The sequence below is a fragment of the Loa loa genome (genome assembly GCF_000183805.2).
Source record: "Loa loa unplaced genomic scaffold supercont3.372, whole genome shotgun sequence".
NCBI lineage: Eukaryota > Metazoa > Nematoda > Chromadorea > Rhabditida > Onchocercidae > Loa > Loa loa.
The window spans coordinates 38,416-48,578 of NW_018108552.1; the positions used below are offsets into that span (position 1 = coordinate 38,416).

The 10,163-nt window shown below is 21.1% G+C and overlaps 1 protein-coding gene across 1 annotated transcript in view; it reads left to right on the plus strand.

Annotated features, from left to right (window-relative positions):
• Nucleotides 1-4,490: 4,490 nt before the first annotated feature.
• The window catches only part of LOAG_18573 (transmembrane cell adhesion receptor mua-3), a gene marked incomplete at both ends in the record, with an annotated part of 8,387 nt that continues 2,714 nt past the window's right edge, over nucleotides 4,491-10,163 (plus strand). The window contains 9 exons of the mRNA XM_020451235.1: nucleotides 4,491-4,500; nucleotides 4,924-5,028; nucleotides 5,206-5,307; nucleotides 5,781-5,882; nucleotides 7,269-7,525; nucleotides 7,966-8,212; nucleotides 8,639-8,728; nucleotides 8,852-9,001; nucleotides 9,671-9,823. Of these exons, the coding sequence (XP_020304998.1) occupies nucleotides 4,491-4,500; nucleotides 4,924-5,028; nucleotides 5,206-5,307; nucleotides 5,781-5,882; nucleotides 7,269-7,525; nucleotides 7,966-8,212; nucleotides 8,639-8,728; nucleotides 8,852-9,001; nucleotides 9,671-9,823 (1,216 nt within the window). The remainder of the gene's footprint in view (nucleotides 4,501-4,923; nucleotides 5,029-5,205; nucleotides 5,308-5,780; nucleotides 5,883-7,268; nucleotides 7,526-7,965; nucleotides 8,213-8,638; nucleotides 8,729-8,851; nucleotides 9,002-9,670; nucleotides 9,824-10,163) is intronic.

Here is a 10,163-nt window from a genome sequence, read left to right on the forward strand (position 1 = left end):
AATAGTAATATTTGCAAAATTTGTTAACAGCAAATGTTAATTTCATTTTTAAACTTCCTGTAATTCATCGAATTTAAGTTTCGGTAAAATTTGAACCATCGAACATTTATGCTTACTATAAATGTTAAAATTGTAAAATTAAAGTAAAGTAATGTAAACATAAGGTGTATAATAATAAAAATAATCAAGTAATATAATAATATAAAATGTGAAATAAAATTGTTATTGGTAAAAGTTGACTTTAGTTTATTGTAAAAAAGTATTTTAAAAAATTGCGGAATTATGAAATTTATCCTTTTATATTTGTAAATTAATTTTTTCAATATCATTTTTTTAAAATTTTTTTAAATTTTATTTTTCTTCCCCAAAAATTTACAATTAAATCCAAATGTTAAATCGTTATTCGTTCCTTTTTTGTAAGATAAATGTTTGAAAAATTTAATTTAATTTTCAAAAGATGCCATATGAAAAATTCATTTGCGAAAAAAGGAATGCAATATTTTCATTTATGACAGTTTCTTTATTTCATTGCTTTCAATTTTTTTTTTTACAATCATTTTATATTTCTTATTTTAAATTCTCAAAAAAAAAACGGAAAAAAACATTTTGAAACATATTTCAAATTAAATTCACAATTAAACAAATTATTATCTGAGAAAATTCTATTGTAATTTTCAAATTCATTAATTATAGCAAATTATTTTTTTTTTCATCGAAATATATAATTATTCGTATCTTAATTAAATTAGTAATATTTGAAAAAATAAATAAGTTAATTTTGAGAGAGGGAAATTCAAAAAAAAAAAGTGGGAAATGAATGAATTGATGAATTTGCATTAATTGATCTCACTAAAATATTTTTCATATTTATCAATTTTTCCTCCTCCCTTTTCCTTATTTGACAAAAGAATCAAATTTTTTTTTATTTTTTTTTTTTTTTAACATACATATACATATACATATATATATATATATATGTTTGATTAAAATTAGATGTCAAAATTGTAAATAACTATTTGAAATTGGAAATATATTTAACTAATTTTTTTCCGCATTCGAAATATATTTAATAAATCGATTCCAAATTTATAAATATGTTTTAATTAAACCATTCAGGATTACATATTTATTTATTTAATCCGTTCAAAATTTAAGAATTTATTGATAATATTAAACTGTTCTGTATGCAATTCAAAATATATTAAAATGTTCTATTTGAACTTTGAAATGTGTTAAACTATTTCTGTCAAAACTTGAAATATGTTTAAACATTTCGTTCAAAATTGAAAATATTCTTGATTATTTTTTTTTTAAATTAATAACATTAGGTACAGAATACAAAATATATATCAAAATCATTCCGTTCAGAATTTAAAATACATTAAACTATTTGAAAATGAAAATATTTTTTTTCCGAAATTGAAAATATATTTGGTTAATCCATTTCATCTGTTTGAAAAGAAGCAAATACATTTTTTTTAAATTTCAAATTATATTGGATCGAAAAAAGGAAGTCGGAATTTGTAATTACTTTTTAAATTCTTTTTCATTTCCTATAATTTTTATTTCAATCATTATATTTAAAACGATCAATTTCCAATCATTCAACATATTCCTATTGCATTATTCAATTTTGATGAATGAATTTCAATAAATAATTTGAATTTTTAAATTTTTCGCGAAGATATTTTCTTCAAATTTCCATTTATTTCATGCAATAAGTTGAATTCATCAAAAAACAAAGGAACGAAAAAATCAAACTTTATAGCTTTTAAAAATTTTCGCAATTTTTATCATTATTCATTTCCGGTCTTAAAAAAAAATCGTCAGTTCATTCTCATAACCTTCAACTTATTCCTTTCATCATCAATATAAATTAAAATGAAAATATCAAAAATAAAAATTATTAAATCATTTCGTGACAATTACCATCTTCTCCTATACTCATTTTGTCTTTTTTTTTTTTTTTTTTTAAATTTCGAAATGATATCATTGTCACTTCGTCCTTTTGATATCACTGTTGCATACAACAAGCAGTAATCTTATCAATACAGATCTTATCAATGGGATATGAAACGGAATTTTATTTCTCTTCTTTTTTTCTTTTATCGAATTTCACTAAATTAAAATCTACTAAAATTGTCAATTTTGCAAAAAATGATTAATTTGGAGGAAATAATACTAAAATTAAAATATATAAATCGCAACAGTCCTTTTTTGCTTTTTTTCTTTTTATAGGTTAGAAATTTTATTTACAAAATTAAAAAAAAATGTACAGATTATAAAAGTGTTTCAGTTTAAACTGTACATCTAAAGAAATGAATTAATAATATAATATAGATTGTTATCGATTATATAAACATGTAAATTATTATTGAGTACATAAAATATATGCAAATTTATATTAATTTATTAACCGGTGTATAATATCTTGTATTATTTTATATACTTATTTATTACTTATTTTATTAGTTATTTTATTTATCACTTATTTATTACTTATTTATCTTCTCGTATATTGATAAAGAACTTTTCCGTTAAATATTCTAAAGTGAAAAAATTAACTTTCTTTTATGATATGAAATAATCAATGAATATCATTAAAGAGGATAATTAATGATGCAATAAATCACATAATTAAAAATATCATTTGCATTAGATTTATTCGAAATGTTAGTTAAAATTTCCAACAATTAGATGTTATTTATTAACAAATCATAATTGAATACAACCATCGAATCATAAATAATCTTTAAAAATATGTTATTTGATAAAAGATTTACCATCAATACTATCAGTTGATTAGCATAATTGATAATAATGACAATTTTAAAGTAACTAGTGGGATCACTTTGATTTAAATTAAATTTTCAATAAATTTTACAATTTACTATGATAATAAAAATTACGAATTTTTAAAAATGAAAAAAAAGTTTTTGGAGAATCGATTTTTTCAAATATTTTCAAGCGTTAATAAAAAAGTATAACTTTCATTTTTCTTTTCTTTTTTTTTCCCCCGTTCTATTTTATTTCCTCGGATCATCGGATAAGTAATTTGAAGTGAATAAATTATTCGACGACAGAATTGAAGTAAGTAATTTGAAGTGAATAAATTATTTGACGACAGAATTGAAATATATTTATTGGTTATTTTAATGGAGAATGAAATAATTTCTACACATTTCAATTTCATTTTATATTTTGAATGAGTTTAGCCATTTCCTATTTATTAATTTATTTGCATGTTCAATTTGATCCATGCAGATGACCTTGTGTTATTCATTGCACAAAAAAAAAAAAAAAAACAAATGAAATATGGAAATTAAGTATTTAATTTATGCATAACAATTTCAACCTTGAAATGAAGCATGCAAAAAACTTTTTTATTTTTTGTGTCATTTAAAATATAATAGGAATTATGCATAAATGCGAATATTTGTGATGAAAAATCACAAATTTTCTTTTTTTGGAAGAAAGTTATTGTCTGAAAGAATAATCAATTTTGAAAAGTTTAATTAATTAACTAGCTAATGAATCCTTATTTTAACTATTCCTATATGACATTTCGTTTTATTTATTTATTTTTTTATCTATTTCTTTTCAATTTTTCCTATTTATTATTTTTTTATTTATTTGTCTTATTATTACAGTTGGATGAAAGTTTTCCTTTTTCCTTAATCATAATTTCAAAAATTAAGGAGTGTAAATTATCATTAGACAAATTTAAATTAAGTGATGGCTCACAAGTATATAACTAATTAATTAACACTTTATGATTCGATAATGATTTTTAGTAATAATGGTAATTTATAGTGATAATTTATTTTAACGTAATCGTTCTTTTTGTTGTTAAAAATAATAGCAAAAATTTCGATTTTACTATAGTTTTATGATAGGAATAACAATTATCTAACAATGATAACAAGACGGATAAAAAAAAAATGAGTAATCAATATAATAGATTAAGATGATACTGATAACTTATATGATCAAGATATACTGATCAAACTAGTTCAAGATATCAGGATATATTGATCAAACGAGATCAAAATATCAAGATATACTTATGATAACGATAAGATTCAGTAATCAGATTCCATTGGATTGTTAGACGATAGTTTCCATCCAAAGTCTTTCGTTTCGATCATCCAATAGCTCTTCGGAATTGATGTCAACTTATTTTCAGTAGGATATTTTATTTTAAATTTTTATTTTTTCTTGGCTTAGCTTATCGATACATACGAATTCTTGATCAATTCTAGTTAAAATTTTACGTTTTAATATCTTACAACATTAAAATTTGCATACAATGGTTTATAGGAATATGTGAAAAATGATAATCATCTGATTAGTATACGATATTTTGATAAGAATGTAGAAGGGAAATTTGACTCACTAACAGTGTTGAAATTATCAATTCAAATTGATAGAACTTCAAAATTCGTAATTCAAAAATTTACTTTACACTAAGAGTAATTTACTTTACAGTAATGGATTGCAGTAATCTATAAATATAATTTTTTTTACAGTAATAGTAATGATACAAAAAAAAAGAATAAAAAGAATTCCATCATAATAATACTATAATCAAAAAACTGAAATTATAAATGACTAGCAGATTTAAATTATCAACGAAAATTTATTAAATGATAAATTTTATTAATGAATTCTAATTTTTTATTTCAAAAGAAAAGAAAAAAACTTTGTTAAATTAATTTCAAAACAATTAATGAAATGAATAATTGCAATATTTTGGTAGAAATTTAAAATTCAGCTCTTTTTTTTACAAGCTAATAAAATAATTTTCTATATTTGAAATCAAAAAGAATATAAGAAATATTTGTTTATTCAATATATATGTATATATATATATATATATGTAGGTATATTTTTTTCTAATAATCATTTTATTTTTTATTTTAGAATGTTTTCCATGGCAATTCGATTGTCATTTCGGGATACCGCGGTGTATTTCACAGTTTAAAGTTAACGATGGTGCAATTGATTGCATATCTGGATTCGACGAAGGTTAAATTACTAATTATGCTTCAACTTTTTTTATAAGAAATTATAAATCCCTCAAATATGCTATGATAGTTATCATTTGTTACTCTTCATCCTACAAACTTTTTACTAAATCGGTCAATCGATTAATTAACTAATTAATCTATTTATCAAATTTAATAGTATAATTATTTATTTCAGGTTGTCCACCACATAATTTTGTTTGTGCTGATAAGAGTGCATGCATAAATTTTTCCAAATATCAAGATGGTATACCACATTGCAAGGATAAATCGGATGAACGTATATGCTTTTTCAATTTTTTTTTAGTTTTTCATTTAAAATTTCAGTATTCAATTTATTAATTAATTTTTAGCACAAATTATTATAAAATCAATTTTTTACACGTTTAAAATTGCTTCAATACTGAAATTTAAAAATGTTATTAATACGTAAATATAAATAATATAAATAAAAGAATAAATTAAATCTAACATCAATCAATAATTTCATCAAACGAAAATATAAAATTTGTTTATTAGAAATTTAAAAAAAAAAAACTGTGATTTGAAATTAAAAAAAAAGAGAAAAGTTTCATTAATCATAGTTTTTATTTTAAATTCAATTAATAGAAAAGTTTCATTAATCATAATTTTTATTTTAAATTCAATTAATTCATTTATTTGAATTATTTATTTTACTTTCTTTTTTTCAAAAATATTTTTTATAATTATCTTTTTCTTTTCCTTTTTTCTTTTTCATTTTATGATTTTTAGCATGTCCAGCTGGTGATTTTTTATGCAACGATCATTCACAATGTATTAATGGGAAATATTTCCAAGATGGTATTGCTAATTGTAAAGATGGCTCAGATGAAGGTTTTACCTTATTATAAAACTATTTCCTTTCTTCTTTCTTTCCCTTTCATCTTTTGTCCTCGTTTTTCCTCTCTCTCTTCCTTTCTTTCTTTTCCTCTTTTTTTTTCCTTATTTAAAATAAATTTTAAAAAAAAATTTCATTTCATCTTTATATTAATTTACCGATATATTAAAAGATCGGAATTCTTCTTATGGACTGATCCTTCTTCTCTTTTTTTTCCTTTTTTTCTCTTTCCCATTTAACTTTTTTTTTTTTTTATTTCTTTTGTTGTGATTTTATTGCTTTCTCATTTCTTCATCTCATCAAGGACATCAATATGATAGTAAGTATTATCCGGTTTTTTTTTTCCTTTTGGGGAGGTAAGATTGGATTGTTTATAATGGATAGAATAAAAATGACATTGAAAGACATCTAATACTACCTCCTTCCTCTATTTTTTATATTCTCTCTCTCTCTCTTCGCTTCCTTCTTCCTTTCTCTCTGTCTCTTTGCCTTTTTACTTTTTTTTTTTTAAAATCATTTCTATAAAATTTGAAACGAAATAAAAAGCTTATTGAATGATTATATAAAATGTCCTGAAAGAAAATCAAAAGAAAAGAGAAAAAAGAAAAGGTGAACGTTTCCTGTACCATTTCTTTTCGTAGTATAGATAAAATTAAAACAAATTTATTTGAAACTAATATTTGAAAGAAAAGGAATATTTAAAAAATAAAATGGGATTTTAATTAAACATTTAAAATTTAAATACTTAATTATTTCAAGAATAAAAAAGGAAAAAATCCCAAGCTTGAAAATTTTGTTCATTGTTTTTTTCCCCTTTATCAATAAGAATTCGTTTTATTTAAGTAAATAATAATATTGTTAAATAATTAAATAATGAAAAATTTTATCTCATGAATTAACAAATTATTTCTATTAGTTAAATTATTCATTTTAATATATCTTTTAAACATTAATATTTTCATCAATTTTCATTAATTTTATCGCATAATTTAATTCAATTTTGATTTAATTTGATCGAATATATTTCTTTAAATTCAAAAAAAAATGCTATTATGACAGAAATTTAAATTTATTAAAAATTTTAAATTTAATTCTTTAAATTTACAAAAAAAAGTTTATTGCTATGAAAGAAATTTCAAATTCTTAAAAATTTATTACTATTACTATTAAAATTTATTACTTTTTTATTACCTTATTACTAATTATTATTATGCAAATTTGCAAAAAATATAAACAAAAAAAAAAATGAATTAGCATATAGCAAAAATTTTCATTTTTATTTTATTTATTTATTGATTTTTTCTGGAATGTATAATTAAAAGGAAAAAATCAAAAAAAATCAAATATAGCAAAATTTTTATTTTAATTTAATTTTTTTCTAGAATGTACGGTTACCCAATTTGAATGTAGTTGTGGTTCAATACGTTGTGTAGATGGTGAAGTATTAAAAGATGGTAAAAATGATTGTGAAGATGGTTCTGATGAAACTGGTCCATTAACAGCAAAATTTTGTCCAAATGGTAATCCAATACGACAAAGTCGAGCTAAAAATCGTACCGTACTCTATTCAACATATAGCGCAATTGCACAATGTCCAGATCCATCAGTTTGTAATGATCAATTGGGTGAAATATGTATTGTATGTAATTTTATCTTAAAAAATACTAATTTACTAATTTCATTTTAATTATAATTTAAAATTTTCCTTTTAGTTAAATTTTAATCATAATTTAATTTTTTGAATTTTTTTTTGTTCCTTTTTTAGTTCCATTTTAATTATAATTCAATTTTGGTATTTTTTCCTTTTTTTTTCCTACTTTCATTTTAGCTATAATTTACATTTACAAATCTTTGCCTTACTTTCCATTTTAAAATGTAATTTAACTTTTTTTTTATGGAATTTATTTCGATTACATTTTAGTTATAATTTAATTTTAAATTTTCATCATCTTTCTATTTATACTATATGTTTTTTATCAGTCATTATCTTTTCATTAATGAAAGTATTAATTAATAATAATGATTATTGATTAATTTGGAAAGATTTTTTTTTTTGCTTAAATTGAATGAAATTTACAGATGGTTGGTGGTGCAACACATTGTGTTTGTAAGAAAGGAACCATACGACCGCATGGTTCACCACGATGTGTATTAGAACCATTACTTCAACAATATCTTAATAATATCATCGGTAATTGTACCGAAATTCAGAAGGATCTAATCGAAATTTACGGCGAAAAAATAAGCTTTTCACATGATTCATCACATTTAACCTATGCACGTAAGGAGACAGAATGTAATCCAAATTTGAAAACTTCATGTAAAGGTTAAATTTTTTGAAATTTTCAAAAAAAGAAAAAAAAAACTGAAAAATGAAATTTATTTTTGCAAAAAAAAGACAGATATGTTTTCTTGAGATTGAAATAATCAATCAATCAATCAGTCAATCGACTTAATTAATAATCCTTGTTGTTAGTAATCTTTAAATGTGGCTTAAATTATTATGGAACTTAAAATTCAAAAATGATTAACATATTAAACTTTACATTAAAAGATAAGTTAAAAATTTTTTCATATGAAAATTTAAAATTTATAAACTATTAAAATCTTTTAAATTAAAACAATTCCATCATTTCAACATTATAATAACAATATTTTCTCCCTTTTTCAAAGTCAAATTTTAATTCGTTTTAAATTCATTTTACAATTCGAATAAAAAGCTAGAATTAGAAATGAATTACTTATTATTAAGGTTATGGTGAGATATGCTTATCAGATTCATCTGGTCGTTATCGTTGTACATGTGCAAATAATGCTACTCGTATAGATGGCATTTGCTTGGGTATATTTTAAGAATTAAATTTAAATTTCAATTTCTTTTATGTAACTTAGTCGAGTATATATATGTAATGGTAGTTTTGAATGGGAGAAAATGTTTGAATTTAAATAATTAATTTTAATTTAGTAAATGAATGTGCTAGCCCAGAATTAAATGATTGTGATCCAAATGCATCATGTATGGATAGCATATTATCATATGAATGTTTCTGCAACGAAGGCTTTATTGATACATCAATTTCACCAAAAACACGGCCCGGCATTAAATGCGCAAAATGTTTTGTTTAAAATTTCATTTACTATTAATTTTAAATTATTTTATTGTTTATTTCAAAAATTCAAATGAATTTAATTAATTGTTGTCATTGTGTATTAATAATAATCCTAATTTTAACAATGCAACATTTTTCAATTCCTTATCACTTCTTATTGCAAAAGATTTGATAAAAATTTAATCATATTGGTACAAATCATATAATAGGAATTAATATAGGATTAATTAATTTAAATTTCTTACCATTTAAATAAAAGATTTTTCATTTAATCCATGTTCAATTAGTGAAATGTTAATAATTTTACTAATTGTATGAATCTATCATAGGTCAATTCATTTCCTGTTCTCTTTCATTAATTTAATTTAATCCATTTTTGAGGTCATTTAAAAGAATTAGTTCTGATTAATCAAGCATGCATACAAATTTAAAATAGATTGGATTTTATCGAACATAATTTTGACTATCATTAAATTGAATGTTGAAATGATTGGACAATGAGAAAGCAATTTTCCTGATTTCTTTTGAAATCGGAAATAAAAATATAACTTTAAAATTAAATTTCTCAATGAAAATGAAAATATTTTAATAATATTGAAATTTTTGGACTATTCCAATATGTGAAATGATATACATAGAAATGAAATTTAAAATTTAAAATTTATGAAATGTAGTGGTGGATGAATGTGCATCAAAAGAAACGAATCAATGTGATGAAAATGCGGAATGTATTGATAAGCCGATTGGTTATACATGTCGTTGTCGTAGTGGTTATTTAGATATTTCGGATGGTGGTGCAAGAAATCCGGGACGAAAATGTCATAAATGTATGCAATTGAGTACTTTTTGTTTTCAATTTAATTATTTTGGTCTAATTTTAATTTAAATCCTGTTTTATTGTTTGTGAATCAAAATGTATGCTGTTGGAAGTTTGATAGTAAATAATCATTTGTTAAAAAGTAATCAATTGAAGATGAATTATTATTATTATTATTATTATTATTATTATTATTATTATTATTATTATTATTATTATTATTATTATTATTATTATTATTATTATTATTATTATTATTATTATTATTATTATTATTATTATTATTATTATTATTATTATTATTATTATTATTATTATTATTATTATTATTATTATTATTATTATTATTA